The sequence below is a fragment of the Ochotona curzoniae genome, unplaced genomic scaffold, assembly GCF_017591425.1.
Source record: "Ochotona curzoniae isolate NIBS_2020 unplaced genomic scaffold, NIBS_Ocur_1.0 scaffold_3208, whole genome shotgun sequence".
In the NCBI taxonomy this organism is placed as follows: domain Eukaryota; kingdom Metazoa; phylum Chordata; class Mammalia; order Lagomorpha; family Ochotonidae; genus Ochotona; species Ochotona curzoniae.
Window position 1 is genome coordinate 17,587,325 of NW_024467106.1, and position 22,581 is coordinate 17,609,905.

General features: G+C 47.5%; 1 protein-coding gene and 1 pseudogene across 3 annotated transcripts in view; one reads left to right on the top strand and one right to left on the bottom strand.

Moving 5' to 3' along the window:
* SNX30 (sorting nexin family member 30) overlaps window positions 1–22,581 on the bottom strand; it is a 103,657-nt gene that overhangs the window by 17,426 nt on the left and 63,650 nt on the right. For all 3 annotated transcript variants that reach the window (XM_040963485.1, XM_040963486.1, XM_040963487.1), the window contains exons 4-7: window positions 21,886–22,044; window positions 16,759–16,954; window positions 14,168–14,367; window positions 2,139–2,225 (exon numbers count right to left, since the gene is read on the bottom strand). In XM_040963485.1, coding sequence (XP_040819419.1) covers window positions 2,139–2,225; window positions 14,168–14,367; window positions 16,759–16,954; window positions 21,886–22,044 — 642 coding nt within the window. The remainder of the gene's footprint in view (window positions 1–2,138; window positions 2,226–14,167; window positions 14,368–16,758; window positions 16,955–21,885; window positions 22,045–22,581) is intronic.
* LOC121172514 lies at window positions 19,470–19,782 on the top strand (annotated as a pseudogene).

A 22,581-nucleotide genomic window follows, 5' to 3' on the forward strand; every position in this document is an offset into this window, starting at 1 on the left:
GTGTCATCCCTTTAAATGAGATGGAGAAAAGAAGTCAGCAGATGGCACACATTGCACAGTGTTGCAGGGCCACCTAAGAAACTGACCAACGGAACAGGCAGCCAGAAACCTAGGGAAGCTGTGCACAGAGCTGCACTGCTATCACAGCCCTGTCCTCGGCACACAGGATGGCCAAAGAGGCCACCAGGCTGAGGCCAGAAAACTCAGGGCAAGGTCACCACAGCACCGGCTGGGGCAGCATAAACAGCTCTGGTCCTTATCATCTGACTTTCCATCTTTCCATAGATGTGCAGCCCTCACATGCTGGTGCAGGTCTCTATGGCAACAAGTAGATCAACATAACACACAGATCTCACTAGACCTGCTATGTGGGGCACATCTGATGTGGATACATTTGGCATCAAAGCAGTCAGGCAATTTATGGAGCTGCTGGGAGCCTGATTTCTTGGGCTGTGACCCTGGGAAAGAACAAGGCCTTCCCTCTGGGCCACTAATGACCGCAGTGGCAAAGCACTTCGTAAAGTCAAGAGTGCCATTTCTCAGTCTTGGATTTCAAAGTCTCCCAGCTGGTTCCTTTCCAAGTAGAACTTCTCAGCAAGGTGGCAGTGGCAAGAATGAAGGCAGAGGACAAAACAGAACAAAAACAAAGAAGGGGTCTGGGGTCATGCAGTGATTCTTCAAAAAAAGTGTCCCCATTGCCACTTCATTTTTAAAGCCAAATACACTTCCCAATTGCAAACCCTCCCCTGCTCCTCCCTCCCCCCCAAAAAAGAAGCAGAGTAACATAAAAGTAAGGCACAAGATTCAAAAGTCAGGCTGCGGGGTGATCCCAGCTCCATGGCTGGCTGGCTGTGGGCTCCTGGGTTTTGTTTGCTCAGTTCCTAAATCACATGGCTGCTGTGCAAAGGGAATGAGATTATAAACACCCAGGAACACACACATGCAAGAATACTTAAAACAGTACACAGGAAAATGGAATAACAAGGTAAGTTTAGGGGCAAGTGCCTGGCCTATTAGTTGAAATGCTAATGAAGATGCCTGTGTCACCCCCGGAGTGTCTGGGTCTAATTCCTGTCACCGGCTCCTAACTCCAGCTTCCTGCCAGTGTAGGGTTCTTGTGACCCACCCCTGGAGGACCCAGACTGCATTTCTGGCTTCCATCCTCAATCAGACGGGCTCCATCTTGACTGTTGTAGACATCTGGGGAGTGAACTAACAGATGGCAGCTCTCTTTACATCTCTGCCTTTCAAATTTGAGAGAAAAAGACAGAAGGATTTGTTTGTACAAAATCTGAAATCTACGTACAGGCTCTCATAATCCATACCAGCCATGAACTTTTGGGCATACTCTCATGTCTCTGTATACAAATAGAGGACTTGGCACAAAGAAAGTACTTGGGCACTTGTACCCAGTATTCCTGTTCTAAACCTGACTGGAAGGGACAGAAAATGATAAATGGTGTGATCCAAACGACAGAGGTATTTTACAACTGTGGCCTTCCATCTAGACTCAGAACACTGGAGCCAGAAGGAACCCCTCTCTGCCCACAAGCCAGCTTGGTGCTCCTCACACTCTGGGGTCAAGGCTTACCTACTGTTGGTAAGCAACCCGCCCCCAGTCCAACCGAGCTGTGGTCCTACTGTGCATAGCCCATCTGCAGCATGGGCCTCGTGTCGCTCTCCAATCTAATGTGACAACATGTCATCCAGAGTGCTCAGCTAGGCATGCCAGACTGGTCCTGGGGTAATGTCAGGTTGCTCTGAAATTTCCAAAAGCTTTCTCTCGGCTTCTCTGCTTTGCTTATCACAGATGGGCAACAGTGCATGGACCAGTCCATGAACCATAGCTTGTGAGCACTGATCTGGACTGTGCTCCCTGCAACACCACTTTATGGAACAAAGAACTGCCAGAGAATGACAGAAAGCTGGAAGCTTCTTTTCTTAAAGTTCTCAGGAAACTCAACCCAGACTATACATTTGGGATTCTCAGAAAGCAGACACGGAAGGGAGAAAAATGCAGATGGTAACACCAACACAGACCAACCAGCACAGACCACTCTGAGCAGGAGGGATCTGGGAAGAGATTGGTGGGGCACCCACAGGGAGGTCATGCCCCCTCACTGAGCTGCTTCCCTGACCTTGGGACGGTCTTCCTTTCTCAGTGCCACAGCTTCCAATTTGGCTTCATATTCTGCTTGAACTTGGTCCCTTTTCTTCAGTACGCTCTGTGGAGACAGAGAGGAGAAGCATGTAAATTGGGGTCTTGGAAAGGTCCCTGCTCCCCCTCCCCAAGCTGTTCACATCTCTACACACACAAACACACACACACAGATGGACATGCCCCAGCCCCAGCCTCCAAGCAATCTGGGATTGAACTGCAGTGTGACATGTGACATTGGTTCTGGAAGAAGCAAGGGAGAGGAGAGGAGAGGAGAACCTTTCCTGTGCTTTCTGCCAAGGGTCAGTGGGGACACACTGGAGACTGGCAGTCCCAGTCTGGGGAAATCCCAGGCCTCAGCGTGGGCAGACAGCTGGGATCTATGGAAATGAGGAACTGGGCAGGTTCCAACACAGGACGTTCTCTGAACTCTCAGTGGGAAAATCTAAGTCATGAGAGTTTTTATTAGACACTTATTTTGATGGGCAAAAACAATATCTATATTATGCAAAAACACATTTTGAAACATGTATATGTTATGCAATTGCTAAAGTTAGCTAATGCCCATATGTACTATCTCACACATTGTTGTGTGTGGTGAAAACACTTAAAATCCATCCTCTCGGTGAGTTTCAAGAAACCCATACACAGCTACCAACCACGCTCAGCTCACAGTACAAGATTTATGAGAGAGTGCTTGACTCTTTAATTCACTGAGTTGATTCCCGGGGGACTCATTTTGCCAAAAGAGCAGCCTGTACAAGCCCTGAATTCCTAGAACCATGCAGGGAGACTGCCCCAGTGGGCAGGATATGGGTCCTAAGTCAGGATATGGGTCCTAAGAGAGTCAGTCCTGGACTGGAGACCACCATGAGGCAAGTCAGATGCACAGGGTGCAGAACTTAAGGAGCCACTGACTTTTAGGTCCTTGTAAGTAGAAGGCCAGACCCTGAGAGTGAGTGCTTCCTTAAATCTGTGCCCTGGGCTCACTTCTCTGGGTTTAGCTCTGCCACTAAGACCCCATCAAGCTCACAATAGACATTCTAGAAAAGCAGCACCTGTTTTGTCACAAAGGATTTCCTCTTTCTCTTTTAGTAGAACCACGAATGGCAAACCAAAAACAATACAGATTTTCTTGCCCCTAACTCTGAAGTTGCAAACTGCTATGAAAGTTTCTAATGATGAACTTTCCCAGAGGAACCTTCCAGCCAAGCACCAGGTGAGGGCTGGACGGAATCTCTCCCTGGTGAGGTGCGGGGCTTCCTGTGGCCTGGACAGGATGATAGGGGTCATGAGCAATGGAACAGTCGAGAGCCCAGAGGCCAGCCTTCTTACCAAATAGCCCCGGGAATTCCAAGTGTTTTACCCTGAACACCAAACCCAAAAGAGCTGGAGTTTTTCATTATGTGCCACTTACCCTTCTCCTAAGTGCTTTAAGGTTCCCCTGCCCACACTCATTGGTCTCTGGTGGGAACACTCGCAGTGCTGTTTCATGGGAGCTACTGCAAGAATGGGGACTTCCTGCAGTCTGCCCTAATCCGACAGTCAGCAGCCCCTGTGCCAACCGGGCACCTGAAAGTGGACTAGTGTGATTAAGGAGCGGGGTTTTCTTTTTTGTTTAATGCTACTGACTTGAATGTCAATAATCAATAGATGGCTTGGGGCTACCATACTAGACATAAATACATAAAGTAAAAAGATTTTAAAAATCAGGGATCCTTTCTGGATTCCACAAAGGCCAGAAAACAATCAACACCCACTGAGTTTGGCACCAGCAGAAGTCAAGGTCACAGTCTCCACCTAGTACAGACAGACATCAGGCTGCGCCAGGAGCCGGGGAAATTCATGTGTGGTATGTGGTCCTGTCTTCCCCCGCTGCCTTGTGGCTTCCTGGAAGAAACACACACACCCAGAGTAGTGCTTCCAGCAGAGAGAGTGAGCTGGAGACGATGATGTGTACTTGTGAGCACACATGGCAGAATCCCCTAACCAAAGCAAGAAGGGCTCTTAGGATGGCATCTTGTTGGAATACAACCAGCACACAGCAGTGCTTCCTGTCCCTGGCTCTGCTTGCCGCATCACTTTGTTGAGGTTGCCACAGCTCTTGGGGGTGGGGAGGAGACATCCACACCAACCCTACATAGCTCAAACCCCCTGCAGAAGGGAGTCCCCAGGATCTGGCTGGGTCCCCTCACTCCATTCAGCCCAAGCCAGGCCAGAAAGGCAGGACCACCTTCCTCAGCCACTGCCGTTCCAGTCTCACCTGGAGCAACCAGCACATGGCCCTCTGGTGGATGTGTGTGAGTGGACACTAGCCCTTCTGCATACTGGACAACACAAAAGGCTTGGGGCAACTGAGAAGAGGCAGAAGGGCACTGTCTTGTCATACAGGCACTGGGGAGCTGGCGGACACATCTGAGGGCACACTACTGGCTGACGGCACAGCTGTCACTCACTTGTTCCTTCCTGCTACTGTCACGTCACAGTTTCACAACCTGACCACAATCCCATCTTACCGAAGGCTGCACAGGTGTTGCAGCAGCTTGGCTTGGCATGGCATGGCTGCTAGCCTGACAGGAATGGTCACTAGCTTGGGACGGGCCAGGGGACCGGGTCAGCATCTGCAGACGGGCCCCTCCGCCACTGAGCAGCCAGAGAAGGCAGCCAGCATCTGGGCTCCTCTCAGAACTGCCCAGTGGCCTCTGATGCTAAGAGACAAGGCAAATCAGCGAGAACTGCGTGGAGGCCTGTCCTTCCTCTCAGCGTGTGCCCCCTCCACCCCTCTGTCTGGTCATCCTCACCCTGCTTCCTCCCTGCTGTGTCCCACCTTCACTCACCTACCCAGGTACGGGGGGATGATACAACAGAAAAGCCCCTTTCCCTATGGAGCCTCCATTCTTGAGGGAAAGCCAGCAATAAACAGGAACACACCACATGCAGGGTGACTCTAGGTTTAAAGGAGAGGCACAAAGCAAGGAGAATAGAAGCGCTGCATTTTGGTGGTGGGGGAGAGGGTATGATCGCAGTAAGGGTACCTAGGGAGAGTCTTATACTCAGAAAGTGACTTCAGAAAGATTGATTGGTGATTGATTATTTGAAAGGCAGAATGATAAAGAGAGGGAGACAGGGAGAATGAAAGCTTATATCTGAATGCTTGCTCCCCCACTCCCCAGCCCAAGTTGGGTCAGGCTGAAGTAAGGAGCCAGGGACTCTATCTGGGTCTCCAATGGGGGTGGCAGGGGCCCAAGCACTTGGGTCATCTTCCACTGCTTTTCTAGGTGCATTATCAGAGAGTTGGATCAGAAGTGGAACAACCAGGACTTGAACTGATGCTCATATAGGATGCCAGTGTCATAAATGGCAGCTTAACCCACTGTGCCACAATGCCAGCCCCGCGCCTATATATATATATATTTAAAGTAGAACATTTCCTCAAGACTTCAAATGATCCCAGTAATCTAGAAAGTCATTACACTTCTCTTCTAATGAATATAGGACAAATAATCCAGTTTCTTTTATTTTTAAAAAAGATTTATTTATTTTTATTGCAAAGTGAGAGATATACAGAGAGGAGTAGAGACAGACAGAAAGATCTTCCATCCGATGATTCACTCCCCAAGTGGCAGCAATGGCCGGTGTTGTGCTGATCCGAAGCCAGGAGCCAGGAACTTCTTTCAGGTCTCCCACGTGGGTGCAGAAACCCAAGGCTTTGGGCCGTCCTCGACTGCTTTCCCAGGCCACAAGCAGGAAACTGGACAAAAGTGGAGCTGCCGGGATTAAAACCAACGCCCATATGGGATGCTGGGTATTCAAGGCGAGGACTTTAGCCACTCTGCCACCGTGCTGGGCCCCAGTTTCTTTTATTTTTTAAAAAATATTTTTTTACTATAGTTCTAAAGATTTTTTTTTTTATCTGAAAGGCATAGTTATGAGAGAGATGGACAGATAGATGGAGATAGATCTTCTCCCTTCTGATTCACTCCCCAAACAGTTGCAACAGCCAGGCCTGGGCCAGGCCAAAGCCAGTTGCCTGGAACACCATCCGGGTTTCCCATGTTGGTGGCAGGAGCCCAAGCACTTGGGTCATCTTCCACTGCTTCCCCAGGCCATTAGCAGGGAGCTGTATGAGAAATGGACCCGCTGGGACTCAAATCAGCATTCATTTGGGATGCCAGTGTTGCGAGTAGGGGCTTGACTCACTGTACACATGCTAGCCCCTCAGTTTCTCTTTCTTTTTAAAAAAACATTATTTTTATTTTAAAGACAGAGTTACACAGAGATAAGGAGAAACAGAGATCTTCTATCTCTGGTTCCCTCCCCAAATGACCAAAATAACTAAAACTGGTTCAATCCAAAGTCAAGAGCTTTTTTCACTTCTTCTACATGAGTGCAGGGACTTGGACCATCCTCCACTGCACTCCTTCGCCACGAGCGGGGTGCTGGTTAGGAATGTAGCAATAATGACTTGAGTCGCCATCCATGTGGGATGCCAGCACAAGCAGAGGCTTAGCCTATTATGCCATGGAGTCAGCAGCATGTTTCTTTAATAAATAAACTGTGGTGAAAAACCAAATAATAGGAGAGATTTTAAAATATTAAGAAAATAAATAGGTGTTAGCACAGTGCTAATGATGCTGCTTGCTGTGCCTGTATCCTATAGCAAAGTACCAGGTGTGAGTCCTAGTTCCACTGCCGGCTACAATTTCCAACAAAGGCACACCATTGCAGACAGTCAATGATGACTCAGTACCAGGCTCCTGGCTTTAGCTTGCCCCAGAGCAGGCTGCTAGGAGCAGCTGGGATTGGATCAGATAATTTAAAATATAAATTAAAAAAGTAATAGGACCAGCACTGTAGCACAGTGGTCTAATCCCATACAGGTGCCAGTTCGAATACCAGCTGCTCCACTTCTGATACAGGTCCCTGTGAACAGGCCTGGGAAAGCAGTGGAAGATGGCCCAAGTGCTTGGGCTCCTACACCCCTATGGGAGTCCTGGGAGGTCTGCCCCAGTGCCAGCTGTGTCCCGAGTTAACTCTCTGTCTAGGACACAGGCATCCTACCTGAGCTCCAATTGGGAGTGCTGGCTGTGCCACTTCTGATCCAGCACCTTAATAATGCACGTGCAAAAGCAGCAAAAAAGGGCTCAAATACTTGGGCCCCTGCCTCCCATTTGGGAGAGCAGGATGAAGCCCCAGGCTCCCGGCTTTGGACAGGCCCAGCGCTGGCCACTGCAGCCATTTGGGAGGAATGACTCAATGGATGAAAGCTCTTTGTCTGTCTCTCTCTTTCTCTCTAAAAATGGTATTAACAAGCAGTTTCTAAGAAAATGTGAGAAGCAGCTAGCTGCATAAGACATTGTTTGGATTGTCTGTTTTTACAGATGTGATAATGTGGGGCAATTTTTCTCTTTTGAGGAAAGGTTGCATATTTGAGTGTTATATACTGAGTATTTTTGTATATTATTTGGGGTGGGATTGTCTTTAAAGTAACTCTTGGGGTGGAGTTTGGCAGCAGACAGCAGCAGAAACAGAATGAGAGAGTAAGAGAAAGAACAAGGGGACAGCTGCTGAAGTTGGCTGAAGTGCATGTGGGACGTGTTGGACTTTGAGTCTGACTTTCACTTTGTTTGAATTTTTCTATAATAAAATGGTTGAACAATAAGAATATAATACCTGTCATCCAAAATATTTATAACACACCGATAATAGCCACTAGGAGGTCTATAATTATATCACTCACGAAATATTTATTGCAAGCACTCTTTATCCTCCAGTGACAAAACCTTCCTGGAAACTAGGTCACAGATACAAGCTGTGGTTTGGCGTTCAACATCTCCACTGGATCGGTTCCCAAGAAAACATCCCGATGGTCAGCGTGTATAGAAAAGTTCCCTATCCTTATTGTACCAGCCAAGAGTGCACGCTCACATCCTCCCCTACAGGTTGTCCCCTCGCTCACTGTGTGCAGGGGATGAGGCAGTCCCAACTGGCCCAAAAGATCAGCAGCAACTGAAAAACCTCCTAAAATTCAGGAGATTTTTTCAGCTTAAAATTATTGTGTAAGAAAGATACTAGCTCACACCTGGGAAAAGATTTAAAGCAAGCACAGCACAGCCAAATGCAGAGATGAGCAGAACTGAAGGGTTCGCATGCCAGGGTGCCAGGGGATGACACACGGGAGACCCAGGAGGAGCCTGTGCACAGTGCTAGGTATTCAGGGACAAAGAAAGAAGCTCAAATGAGAATAAAAATAAGATACCCAACAGAGCCTGTGGGCCTTCCAGGAGGAGGGCACCTTCCTTCCAAAATGAGCAACTTGGTCTCAGGGTATCACAATTTCTGATCAAATGATTTTTCACTTCAGGTTGCCCCTTTCACCAGTCCCTTTCACACGCTCATGCTACTGGGAACAAAAGCATCCTGTGAGTTAAATGTGCAGGGTCCCAAGGCTTGGGGCCGTCCGCGACTGCCTTCCCAGGTCACAAGCAGGGAGCTGGATGGGAAGTGGAGCTGCCAGGATTAGAATCCACGCCCATATGAGATCCCAGCGTGGGCAAGGCAAGGACTTTAGCTGCTAGGCCACTGCACCAAGCCCCCTGTTTAGATTTCTAGAAAAAGGCTCTTCTAATTCTTGCATGGAAACAAGGCTGAGAGCGAAACAGCAAATGATGGTGACTTCTAGTCTCAAAACTCAATCATCTTTTACCGAACATGCACAACTTGGTCTAGAGACTGTTGCCTCTGTCCTCCCAGAGTGTAATAGGGTCAGTGACATGGACTGGCAGGAAAGAAAAGAAAGAGGAATCTTGGATTCCTAAACAGACTCCCGACCTGGCCTTCTTTCCAGGAGTGTCTCGCCCTCAGTCCCGTCATTTCTTGGCCTTTCCAGATAATTCTACCATGTAACCCAAGTGGCTTTTCGGTTTCCTTCTCCCACAACAATCACTTCAGACTTTTTTGAGTCATTAAAGTCACTTCTCACCTCTCGACCTGCTTTTCTAGTTCTGTGTGCTGCTATCAGCTCCCCACCTGTCGGTCTTCGTCTTAAGATAAATTCTTCCTGCCGCCATTTTGGTGAGGTTTCATGACAAAGGGGTAAAGTCCCACTCAGTTTTTTCCTTCAGTTTAATTTTTCTATTTTAAAAAATCTTTTTGAAAATGTTATTTTTTTAAAGATTTATTTTTATTATTATTATTTTTTTTTTTTAAAGATTTATTTTTCTTATTTTTACATTGGAAAGGCGGATATACAGAGAGGAGAGACAGAGAGGAAGATTTTCCGTCCGATGGTTCACTCCCCAAGTGAGCGCAACGGGCCGATACTATGCCAGTCCGAAGCCAGGAGCCTCTTCCGGGTCTCCCACGCAGGTGCAGGTTCCCAAAGCTTTGGGCTGTCCTCGACTGCTTTCCCAGGCCACAGGCAGGGAGCTGGAAGGGAAGCGGGGCTGCTGGGATTAGAACCGGCGCCCATATGGGATCCCGGGCGTGCAAGGCGAGGACCCTTAACCACTTGCGCCACCACGCCGGGCCCTATTTTTATTATTTTTTATTGGAAAGGCGGATATACAGAGAGGAGAGAGAGGAAGATCTTCCGTCCGATGATTCACTCCCCAAGCGAGCACAACGGGCCGATACTATGCCAGTCCGAAGCCAGGAGCCTCTTCCGGGTCTCCCACGCAGGTGCAGGTTCCCAAAGCCCTGGGCTGTCCTCGACTGCTTTCCCAGGCCACAGGCAGGGAGCTGGAAGGGAAGCGGGGCTGCCGGGATTAGAACAGGCACCCATATGGGATCCCGGGCGTGCAAGGCGAGGACCCTTAACCACTTGCGCCACCGCGCCGGGCCCTATTTTTATTATTTTTTATTGGAAAGGCGGATATACAGAGAGGAGAGACAGAGAGGAAGATCTTCCGTCCAATGATTCACTCCCCAAGTGAGCGCAACGGGCCGATACTATGCAGATCCGAAGCCAGGAGCCTCTTCCGGGTCTTCCACACGGGTGCAGGGTCCCAAAGCTTTGGGCTGTTCTCAACTGCTTTCCCGGGCCACAGGCAGGGAGCTGGAAGGGAAGCGGGGCTGCCGGGATAGAACCGGCGCCCATATGGGATCCCGGGTGTGCAAGGTGAGGACCTTAACCACTGCGTCACCGCGCCGGGCCCGAAAATGTTATTTTTATTTTAAAGGCAGAATTTACAGAGAAAGAGAGAAAGAGAAAGCCTTCTATCATCTGGTTCAGACCCCAAATGGCCGCAACAGCCAAAGCTGAACTGATCCAAAGCCAGGAGTCAGGAGCTTCTTCCATGTCTCCCATGTGGGCAAAGGGCCCCAAAGTAGTAGCCGTGCTGTAAGTACGGAGCTTGATCAGAAGTGGAGCATCTGGGACATGAGTTGGTATCCATTTGGGATGACAGTGCCCCTGGGTGGGAGATGAGTCTGATGTGCCACTGTGCTGGTCCTACATTTTTCTAACTTTTTAAAACATTTGAGATCATCACATTACAGTTCACATTTTTACCTTCATTGCAAGAAACTAATTCATTAAGGCTACAATTCGAGAGCAGGACGATCCCTTCCGATGACATTCATTTCTAATGACTCAATCTTTCAGGGGGAAAAAAAAAAATCTCTCTTTTTTTTTTTTTTAGTTTTCAAAAAAGGTTCAGGAATAAGCCTGGAGTTGGTCGCCAACAACCAGGAGTCTGACTCATTGGCTCCACCTTCTGGTCTCTGGCAGGAAAAGGCAGGCCAGGTGAGGAAGCCACCTGTGGTTTGGCTGGCTGTGTGAGATGAGTCTCCAGGAATGCTGTGAAGCTATCTCCAACTGGCAGACAAACTTCGGAGCCAAAATTTCTGCACCCGCTTCTCACACCGCTAGTTGTGAGCACTAGGGACCTCCGTGCATGATCAAATCCACTGTTTATCATGCCTTTCTCCTTATAGCTTTTCCTGCAGCTTCTACACCACACCCACCGCCTCCTTCTCGGGCTCCAGGGCCTCAGAGGAGGTAGAGAGGGAGAAGTGCCCACTGTCTGTTTCCTAGACCCCCATTTCACACTCCTCTGTCTGCACACACTGAATGTGCTACCTGCGCAAAATCAGTAGTATTTGTTCAAGTCTTGAGGAAGTTACCCTTTGTGTTTCTTTCCAAACATATGGGAAATGGGTCATGGTCTCAGGAGCCCAATGTCTACAACAATAAGCCCTGCAACTTCCTCTCCCCCACTCCACAAACTGGTAGAATTTCCAAGGTTTGCCACCAAGTCACTCTTGCCTTACTTGGGAGACGTTTGCAAGCTAGGAAGAGCCAGAGCTACTGCCTCATTTCTAATGAGATGTTTGCAAGCTGGGTTGGCCTTGGGGTAGGCTCGAATGCCAGAAACAGCTGTGCAATACTTCCCTGTGCCCTGCCCCAGCCTCCATGGGGACAATCCCATCCTCCTCCCCCGAGCCTGATTAACCCAACGGATTTTTTTTCAGTCTCAGTAAACAAGAAACCCAATACATATACCTCACATGTGGGTGTGAAAACGGAAAACAAGAGCTTCTTTGATGCATCACTTCAATTACTCCCGCAAGTCATGTCTCAAGGTTTTAATAAACAGGCTACAAAAATTCTCCATAAATGATAACTGAAAATTCTGCTTTGAGTACAAATACGTGGTAAGTACTAACACACGTGCTATGTGCAAGAACAAAGCTATCTGCACTAATATATTCTAGATTATACATTGGAGTGTTAAGTCTAGCAAGGTACAGGAGCATCCGATAGAGTGTGTGTCTATAGAAGATACAAATTGAGGGCCACCCCCAGGGTTGCCCCAACTTGTTTCTATTCGCAAAAACAGATACCATTAACTCCCCTAGGAATGTAGAATATTCTGTGTCACATTAAGAAAGTCAGGATGCCTCTACAGCTGGTTCAACCACGGGATTAAACATGTGATGTGCATGGCTTAAGTCTTTAAAAGGACAATTCTGCATAGAAGAATGAGCTGCAAATTTAAAGCCAGGTTTGGTTTTTGGTGTTTGTTCCAGTAAGTAACAACATAAAAGTTGCTCCAGGTGATGATTTTGAATCTCAGCTCTGGCCTGTCATCGTCGCCATCACCAACAGCACCTTCTCTTTACAGAGGAGGAAGTCCAAACCGTTTCCCTGGTCCCTTTGAAAGTCTGCCTTTGAAAGTGCTTTATTAACAGCTCTGTAAAGAATGCAGGACACCGTGACTCATCCCACCAGGAATGGGCTCTGTTTTTCTGTTTTTACTTGGATCAAAACTCTAAAACAATCATACCAAAACTCTAAAATCACAGAGCAAGAAGAAACAGGACAGGCACATAGTAATCTCTGTGTCTTTGTGCATGCTTGAAATTTCTGACAGTGAGGTCTGTTTTAAGTTTTGAAGGGATTGGTTTGTTTTGCTGAGATTCAGACAGTTACACATATATACAGGGAGCTCCCATTTTGTGTTCATTCCCAAAATACCCACAACAGCCTAGCGAGGGTTGGCACTGCAGCCTGGATCCCAGAATGCAATCCAGGTCCCCGCTGTGTTGCCAGGAGTCCACTTCCTTTGGCCCTTCACTGCCTCCCAGAATCTGCAGGAAATTGGAGTCAAGAGACTGAGTCAGGAATCAAATCCAGGTACCCTGCTGAGGGATGCAGGCACCTCAACCACCAGCTTAAATGCCGACCCTCTTTTAAAAATTTTATTACAACTACTCTATTTGTTATTATTTTTAATCCCCTGTTTAAGCTGCACAGTATTTTTACAATTCTCCACTTTTTCTGGCTTTCCATTGTTACAAGCCAATGTTGACTACTAAGTTTCTCTCTAAAGAGCTAAGATCAGTTTCTTCTATGTCCTTCCTAAATGGGAGGAGCCCAGGACTGCCCCAAAGACAGACTGACAGATGACACACAGGTCTCTTTTGGCAAACAGGAAAGAGGCTATTTGGTGGTGGGATGTTTACCAGTGAGCCTCGTCTCTCTTTGCCGGCCAGAAAGACAGACATGTCTCCCCCTAACCAGAGCCAGTCTCCCAGGGGGAGTTGCCCGAGTCTGAGTCCTCCATCCAGTAACCCTAAGGGAGCTGGGGAGGTCTCATGGGGCTACTGAGGCAGATCACCCTGCACCTCACCCTAATTCAGCACATGGAAGTTAAGACCTTTCACCCTCACGGTTCCCCTGTCGCTTCTCACCCATTACTGCTGGACCAAAGCTGTTCTGATGCATCTCCCTTTATATGCCATCACCTCCCTCTTTCTCTAAATGCCTTCACAATCTTAGTACTTTCGCTATAAAATTTAATAGCACTCTGGGTGGGTTCTCTCTCCATTGCTTTCTGCTGGACAGCTAGCACATTTTTCGTCATTTGAAGATGGTGTCTACAGCCTTGGGAGATTTTCTTCCATTTTCCCTGAAATTTTCTCTCCTGTTCTCTCAGTTTCCCCTGCTCCTTCGGGCCGAGGTTCTTCCCAATCACAGGTGGGACTCCTCTGCTGTGTCTCTCATGTTCAATGCTTTTGATTTTTAATTCTACTCTCCAACTACTACTTCTGAGTGTTCCACTTCCCAAGATTTCTCCAATCTCATCTTCCAGTTTAACTCATACTTGAGTAATCATACTTTTACTTCCAATAACTCTAATTACCTTACGCTTCTTTTTTCCATAGCAGCCTGAATTCTCAGAGACCAATGCCAAGAATTTCCTCCACATTACATGGTACTTTAATACATTTATACAGTTTTTGTCTGTTAATGAGAAATTAAAAAAAAAAAAAAAAGAATTTCAAGTTAGGGGAAAATGTTCTTCTTCTAAACTACTTAATTTTTGTTCACATTTTTGGTCCAGCATGTTTTTTTTATATGTGTTCACCTAAGTCCATATGTCTGATTCCATACAACCAAGAAAGAGGGTCACCCCCCGTGCAAATAGGAATTCGTGCATTCCTTTCTGACAACGCCTAGTACATGGAAAACAGCGAGGCGTGCGCTGGGAGGAGCCAGCTTACCTTCATGGAGTCAGAGTACAAGATGTATTCCCTGAGCACGGGCAGGAAGTCCTCAGTCATGTCATCTGTCAGCTCCTCCAAGGCGGTAGAGCAGTTTCCAATGCAGGCCGACACACCCTCCAAGGGCTCGGCCAGCTCACCCTCCAGCACGCTCCACGTGGAGTACACAGGTCCGTATTCCCTCAGCTCCACAAGGTACTCTGAAATGGGGAAGAGAAAACCAGTCAAGATCCGGCCGGGCTGAACGCACGGGGTTTGCTCACTCAGCATCGTCAGCGCAGCCAAGAGCTCCCTGCGCCGAGGCAGGTTTCCACGGCTCTTCATTCACCTGAGCACATTCTCCTTCAACAATTCTTTCTTTTCCTTAATCAGCAAACATTTTTATATATATATATATACAATTTGGTTGGCACTGTGCTCTCCCCTCCCCTTCCCCAAGTTCCCTGCCCTCCTCTCTGTTCTCTCCTCTAGGTCCATAATGTGTGTCTTTCGTGAATTTTTCCAAGTCCATCATGCTTCCACTGGAATGTCTCACAACCATGTGGGAGACCGATATTTCTCTGTGGGTTCATTTTTGTATACTGGGGCCCTAATGTAGGTACAGTGAGGATTAGATCTTCATTATTTAAGGGGCAGTACCAATAACAGTGATAAAGGGGACACTGACCATCTCAGGTGATTATAAACACTCAGCCTCTTATGGATGGAACATGTTCTGTTTCTTATGTACTTTTTAAAGCCTGACTGTGAACACCATAACATTCATCTATCCCAGCCCATGATGGGAACGCCAGGCCATGCGTAGCAGGGACCACAAGACCTTATGGGGAAATGCAAGAGTTCCACCCACTAAACACCTGTAAAAACAACTGCCGGGGGCAGGTGCTATGGTGCAATGAATAAAGCTGCTGAGTGCACCACGAGCATATCATACGGGTACCAGTTTGAGTACTGGCTGCTCCACTTCTGATTCATCTCCATCCTAAAGCACCTGGGAAAGCACCACAATATGCCTCAAGTGCCTGGGCCCCTGCACCCATGAGGGAGACCTGGAAGAACCTCTGGCTCCTGGCTTCCAACAAGCCTAGTTCAGGCTCTTGCTCCCATTTGGGGAGTGAACCAGCAGATGAAAGTACTTTATCTCTCTCTCTTTCTCTCCCTCTCTGTAACTCTGCCTTTAAAAAAAATAAACAAACAACAATAACAATAAAAACGACCACTTGTCTATCTGTACTCTGAAGTAGTACTTTAACAGGCATTGAGGGCTGAGTTTCACATAAATATAGGGGGATAATTTTAAAGTGGGGGAAAAAGGGCCCAGCATAGTAACCTAGCGGCTGAAGTCCTTGCCTTGCATGTGCCAGGATCCCCTATTGGCACCAGTTCTAATCCTGGCAGCCCCACTCCTCATCTTGTTCCCTGTCTGTGGCCTGGGAGGGCAGTGAAGGACGCCCCAGAGCCTTAGGATCTTGTCCTTGCATGAGAGACCCAAGGTGGGCTCCTGGATCCTGCCTTTGGATTGGCTCAGCTCCAGCCAGATGGAAGATTTTCCTCTCTGTCTCTCCTCCTCTCTGTGTGTCTGACTTTCCAGTAAAAAAAAAATAATAATAATAAATGGATCTTTAAAAAAATAATAATAAAGTGGGGAAAAATCAGTCACAATTCAAAAAGACTGGCATTTTAGGAACGTTTTTTTCTATGGAGATGAGTCATAGAATCAGTCCCTCACTCAGTAGCCGTCCCAACTCCATGTGATGGTTAGTGCAGTCAGCACCACAGCTGTCTTTGCAGGTCCCACACTGCTAAAGGTGAGGAAATATACACAGGGGGCAAAAAAAAAAAGTTGGCCTATCATTTATCACCAGAACTCTTGTCATTCCTAAAAAATGTGACTACCATTTATTAACCAATGAATAGCCAGCTACTGTGCCGGCATGATCAATGCCACCGTCCATATTTGTCTGGTCGACACATGTGTAAGGAGACAAAAGACCAGCCATCCTGGGACATGGCAAAGCAAGTGGCCCTAAGAGGGGCAGCATGGAGGTGACAGCAAGAACCAGGCAAGATAAGCACGGGTCGAGCCAGCAGCCCGGCTCCAGTGAGTCTGAAACGAGGCAGGGGGGACTGAGTGAGTCGTTTTCAAGTCTCCAGGCTCACTGGGGTCAGAACCTTGGCAAGCCCAAGTCACCATGCTGCTATTCTCTTGAATCACCTTTCTGCCAGGAGGAAACAGCTCACTTTGCTTTGAAAGTTCTGCTTCCTATGGATGAAGAGCAGCTGAGTCCACAGCTCCACTGCTGAAACTACTTTAACAGCCACAGGAGAGGAAAGGTCTAGAATCTGAGAAGTGGTTGCTTGCCATGAGAAAAGCAAACACAAGGCTGAGCCACAGGTTGCATCACGGCGTGCAAGATGACACTCAAGCTGCAGGCAGCTCCTTCCCTCCTTGCTTGCCTTGGTTTCATGCATGCTGTATGGCCTGCTTCCATCACCCCAGTTTAATTTCTGCAGTGTGACTCAGCTTTGCACACCTGCATGCCTTGTCTGCCACCAGGATCCCAGTGCTTGACCAGGACGGAGGAGCTCACCTATTTCTTCCTTGATGATCCGCTGGGCTATCCGGTCGATGGTTCCCAGTTTGAGAGCAAACGTATCCAAGTACTCGCCGATGGCTGCAAACTCCAGAGGCCGACTCCTCAGCTTGTAGCCCCCAGTGACGTGCTTGACGGACTCGCCCACTCGGGTCAGCAGGGCCATGCCTTGCTTCTTGTAGGCATTCAGGTCCTAAGGATGACCCAGGAATGACTCAAGGCACTCAATCACCCACTGCCCGGATCTGGTCAACCAACTCCTCACAACAGCTCCCATGTGGGCATGGAAACCGCAGAAGACCAGGAAATGAGTTCAAGAACTCAGTGGGAGTCCCACCTGACCCACAGTGTGTGCTGGCCATCATCCTGTTCCTCCTGCAAAGCTGGACTCCGACGCTTCCATTAAGCTCACTCATCTGAGCACAATTTGCCCTTCAAACACAGCAGTGGTTCCAAAATAATTTTTAGAACCTATGATTTTTTTTAAATCTCCTTTTCCCATACATAATATAGTATGTGATCTCCAGGAACAAAATTAAGGAGCCAGGTTTCTGAAATGTGCTCCATTCACATACAGACACATACACAGATCCATGCATCCCAATCTCATTCAATAAGATCCACACAAGCAAAGCAGAACTCAGGGAATGATGACAGCAGCCGGTGGCTGGCAGCTCGTGAAGGACAACTCAGCTGCCACCTGAAACAGCAACCCCCCAGTCAGTGCAGCATTTCAAGTACCAGTTACATTTTATCCAGTTCAGCTCCCTGCTAATGTGCATGCAAAAGCAGCAAAAGATGGCCTGAGTATCTGGGCTCCTGACATCTATGCAGAAAGCCTAGATGGAGTTCCAGGCTTTTGGTTTTGGCCTGGCCCAAGCCCAGTCTTGACCTTGCAGTCACTTGCGGTGTGAACAACCACACAGATGATCTCTTTCTCTGTTACTCTGCCTTTCAATAAAGTAAAATAAATCTTGTTTTTGAGATAATAATGTTTATTATTGTTCATTCACAGCCCTCCCTGAAATCCTTTTTTATTATTATTAATTATATTGCATTATGTGACACAGTTTCATAGGCTCTGGGATTCTCCCAACCCCTCCCCATGCCCTTCTCCCTTTTGAAAAAAGAAAGGAAGACAGAAAGAGAAAGAAGGGGGGGAAGGGGAAGGAAAAAAATTAAAGAAAAAAAACCCTCCAACTATGGTACATGTAAATAACTCTGAATTTCTTCCAGGTTAATCAAAAACAGAAGGTATGTTGAGCCTCCTACCTACCCTCAGGACAGACAGACTGCTCATTCCCAGCTCCTTGGGGGTGAGGGTGGGGACCCAACAGGCAGCTATAGCTTTCCAGGGACTGAGTTCTGATGTGAGAATAAAGCAGAGAATGAGGCATTAGGGGTTACTGTAGCTGCCTCATTGGACACAGGCTCAGGTTTGGGTCACCACCAGCACAGGCAGCAGAGACTCCCTAGTGATGTCACTCCTCCATGCAGTCAAGGCTCTTGATTATGTTCTGGTTCCTACCCAAAGCTAGCCCTGCTCCCACTCCTGGCTGTCTCTTCAGCTTCTAATTCTCTAGCCTGAAAACACATGCAGGGCTCAACCACCTGAAAGGTGACAGCCATGTTCCGATATCCACTCTGTCTCTCGCCTTCCCTTCACAGTCACCCTCCCTCGGAGGACATCCGCAACCTTCCACGTGTCCTTTGTCATTCCCAAAAACATCCTTGGATGCACCAGGCCTTCCTAAGGCCATCGCTGAAGCTCCCGAGTCCTTGTGACTGCTTCTGTAGGTGGGGTGTGCTACGGAGCAGGGCTAGGTTCAGATGGGCACCCTGGGCAGTAGCAGTAGCAGTATTATCTGCTACGTTCAGGGAGAACTTTGGAGGGTGGTCCCAGGGACACCAAGGCAGAGCACACAGATAGAACGAGATCATCAAAACAATATTAGCTGAGAAGGGAGCTGAGGGGTGGGGACAGAGGACAACGGGAGCTGTTATTGGAAGGACAGAGTTCAGGTTTGCAAGAAGAAAAAGTTCTGTAGTGGGGCCACACACGCAACTTGAACATGCTTTAACACCACTGAACAGGACACTCAGAGGCAGTTAAGAAGGCAGATTGTATATCATGTGTATTTTACCATAGTTAGAAATCTAAAACAAGAAAAAAATCTAGCTATTAAGTACATTTAGTTCAGGAACAAAAACTGCAGTAAGGCTAGAATTTGTTCTGCTTCAACTCATCTAATTCATATTAGTCATATTTAATTGGATTTTGATTAAGACACTGAAAGACTTTTATGTTTTTTAAAAATATTTTTCATGCCACTTGGCCCAGAGCTATATAAATCAATCCATCACTCTTTTACACACACACACACCCCTTTCTACTGCTTACTTTCAGAGGGGCAAGGAGACAGAGACATTTAGAAAGAAAGAGCACGCTCTCATTAACTGCTTCACATCCCATATGCCAGGATTGGAAATCCAGCTGCACATCTCCCACGTGAGTGGCGGCACCCCAGCACCTTGAGCCCTCCCTGCGGCTGCCTGGGGTTTGTGTTAGCAGGAAGCTTAAATCGGGACCGCGTCAAGAACGGAACCCAGGCAAGACCTGAACACGGCTGCCCCAGTCAGCCTCTCAGCCAAGAAGCCAAACGCCCACCCACCTACTTCTCCAAGAAAATTCCTCATGCAAATTTAAAATGGGTTTTGTTGAGAAAGGCAAAAATATTTTTGTTCACACATGTCCCTAGTGCCACAGTATGGGAAAAGAGGCAGGCACAGGACCAGCCCAAATCTCTATAGTCTGTTTGAGTTCAAGACAGATCAAACCACTGGAGTCTCTCATCCAGATGCCAACAAGAACCAACACATCACCCTGGGGACAGGACACACTGACAGAGCGATTGGAGAATCCCAAGAAATACATCCCTGGAACCAAATGATCTTTCCTGGCCTTAAGAGAGGAATGAAAGCAGGGACTTGATAGCTTATATTAAAAAAAATTTTTTTTAAACCTACTAATAAGGGGCCAACACAATAGCGTAGCAGTTAAAGTCCTCGCCTTGAATGCACCAGGATCCCAAATGGGCACCGGTTCTAATCCTGGCAGCCCCGATTCCCATCCAGCTCCCTGCCTGTAGCCTGGGAAAGCAGTCAAGGACGGACCAAGGCCTTGGGACCCTGCACCCGTGTGGGAGACCTGGAAGAAGCTCCTGGCTTCGGAATGGCTTAGCTACAGCCGCTGCAGCCGCTTGGGGAGTAAACCATCGGACAGAAGGTATTTCTGTCTCTCCTCCTATCTGCCTTTCCAATAAAAATAAGTAAATCTTTTTTTTTAAAAAGCTACTAATGAGTAACAGGTGGGCACCACCTTATTTATTACATAACAAAAATGTCTCATGACTTTTTTATGTGCACCATAATCTGTCTCATATCCCAGAAATCAGATCATGAATACAGATGACAGAATATTTTTATTCAACATTCCTGATTTTAAGTAAGAGTGCCTTCTGTGGGTAAACAAATATGATTGGGTTTGTTAAAATTTTGGTAGTGATTCCAGTCCAGCAAATGTTTCCCCTAAAGCTATGAGGGGACTTACCGGTAATGTTCAACTTTTTACAAAAATGGTAAACGCCATCGCAAAATTGTTAGAAGCACGTATACATTCAAATGCTGGGAAAATCTTGTCACTATCTCAGACCCCAGCAAGACTCACTTGTGTTTCTGTTTGCACTCTCTTATCTGCTAAAAGCAAGAGCTGAGAAATATGTACTTCCTACTTCAGGCCTTCCCCTGATCTAATCAGGATCTCCCGTATCTGAACTGCTGCCTCTCCCTTCTTCAAAGCCACTTCTGCGGTTTATGCGTGTCAAGGGAAGACTACTTTACACCGCTCACATTTCGCAGGTGATTTTTAAAGTCAAGTGGTTTCAAAGTTAGTCTGACCAGAGTAACAAGTTCAACTTCACTTTTGAATTCTTTGTGACTTTGATCTAAGTCATAATTTGTGATTGTCTATAAACGGCTATTTGGAAACATAAAAATTGGGAAACTATACATTCATGTTTCAGCAACAGCGTTTTTGCCAATTCATTAGAACGACCGACACAGACGAGCTAGACCACAGGCACAACATTTCTAAATGATGTGATCACAAGACCTCATGAACAAAATTGTATATCATGGAGAAGCAAAAAAAGAAAGCACGCAAATTCAACCTGTGTTTGAAAAGGCCTCTAAGAGAAACGGACAAGGAACAGGGTGGAATGTCACCCACAATGCTAAATGCCAAGTGAGGGTTAAAAAAAATCCAAACAAAAGACTGCTCTCTGGAGCCTTTAACGCCTTCCAATGTTCCCTGCAAACTTTCTTTGTAATTGCGAAAAGGCAAATAGGGAAGCATGCAGACTCGAAACCCTTGCCCTCCTGAGACGTGTGTCTGGCTGAACGCGGGAGTATGACACCTGAAGCTAAGTGGCTGGAGACAATGACCACAGGCCTCCTACCCGGTTGTTCTGGCCGGTCCTGCCACAGGTAAGAGTTAGTGAACAGCCACATGACGTGAATGCACAGGAGTTGACAAACTCCTGGCCAATGCTTGGAACACGCTTACCTGACAAGTGAGGGTCAGTCTGATACGGGGCAAAGTGGGAGTTCAGGAGCCACAAAGGCCCAAGTCCAAATCCCAGTGATGCCTCTTGAGTAAGCACCACCCTCCAAACTCCGTTTCCCTCTGTGCAAACCAAGCTGGGCTCTTGCGAATAGCATACTCAGCAAACGCTCTCGAGCGTACCTCCTCTCCCTCCTGGCCCTGCACGGAAGCCGTCACAAGTGCCTCAGGAACCTCTGCGCTTCTGACAAGCGAAATAGTCTCACTTCCTCTGCTCATTGCCAACTGGTTGGCTGTGAAAGAGGAAGCCTGAGGTGGTAGAGGGGGAGTCTCCAGAAACCTACCATGGAAACTGCAAGTGCATCCCAAGACGTGAAGCAATCGCCCACATCTGCTGATCGGGCTGGGTGTGAAGGCGGCTAGGGAGGGGTCGGGCTGGTTTCCGTGACAGAGCTCCTGGGAACGACCATCTAAGAAAGGAATCTGCACGAGCCCATCCTTACCTTCGCTGTCAGGAAGACGTTGAAGTGCTCATTGAAAGAGAGCACGGGGTGATCCGTAATTCTTTTCAGGAATTTATCCAAGGCTTTTCTTCTGGTCTCCACAAACTCCTCCGAGAAGCGATCCACAACGCCTTTCACCACAAACTTCTCAGGAAGTGGCTGTGGAGGCAGGAAGGGAAACACCGAGAGTGATTGATGAGATGGTATGAGGAAAAACGGTCAGGCTGGCGAAGCATCCCATCAGCCATCTGGACAAGAGTAGTGCTCCTTAACTGAACAGACTGTTCGGTAGTAGTTAATACAGATAGTAAGAAAGAAGACATGAACAGACTACAATTACTTTGCCAATTTTATCACACAAGAAATAAAATACTATAGCATACTCCCTGAAACATAGAAAAGGGCATATTTATCCAGGAAATGCAATAGTTCTAGTTGCATGGTTTTATCTAGCTCCACAGCAACTTATCAAATATTTGATTAAAAAGTCTTCCTGGACCCAATGCAACAGCCTAGCAGCTAAAGTCCTCGCCTTGCATGCATCAGGATCCCATTTGGGTGTCAGGTCTAATCCCAACAGCCCCGCTTCCCTTCCAGCTCCCTGCCTGTGGCCCGTGAAAGCAGTCGAGGGTGGCCCAAGGCTTTGGGACCCTGCACCCGCATGGGAGACCCGGAAGAGGCTCCTGGCTTCGGATT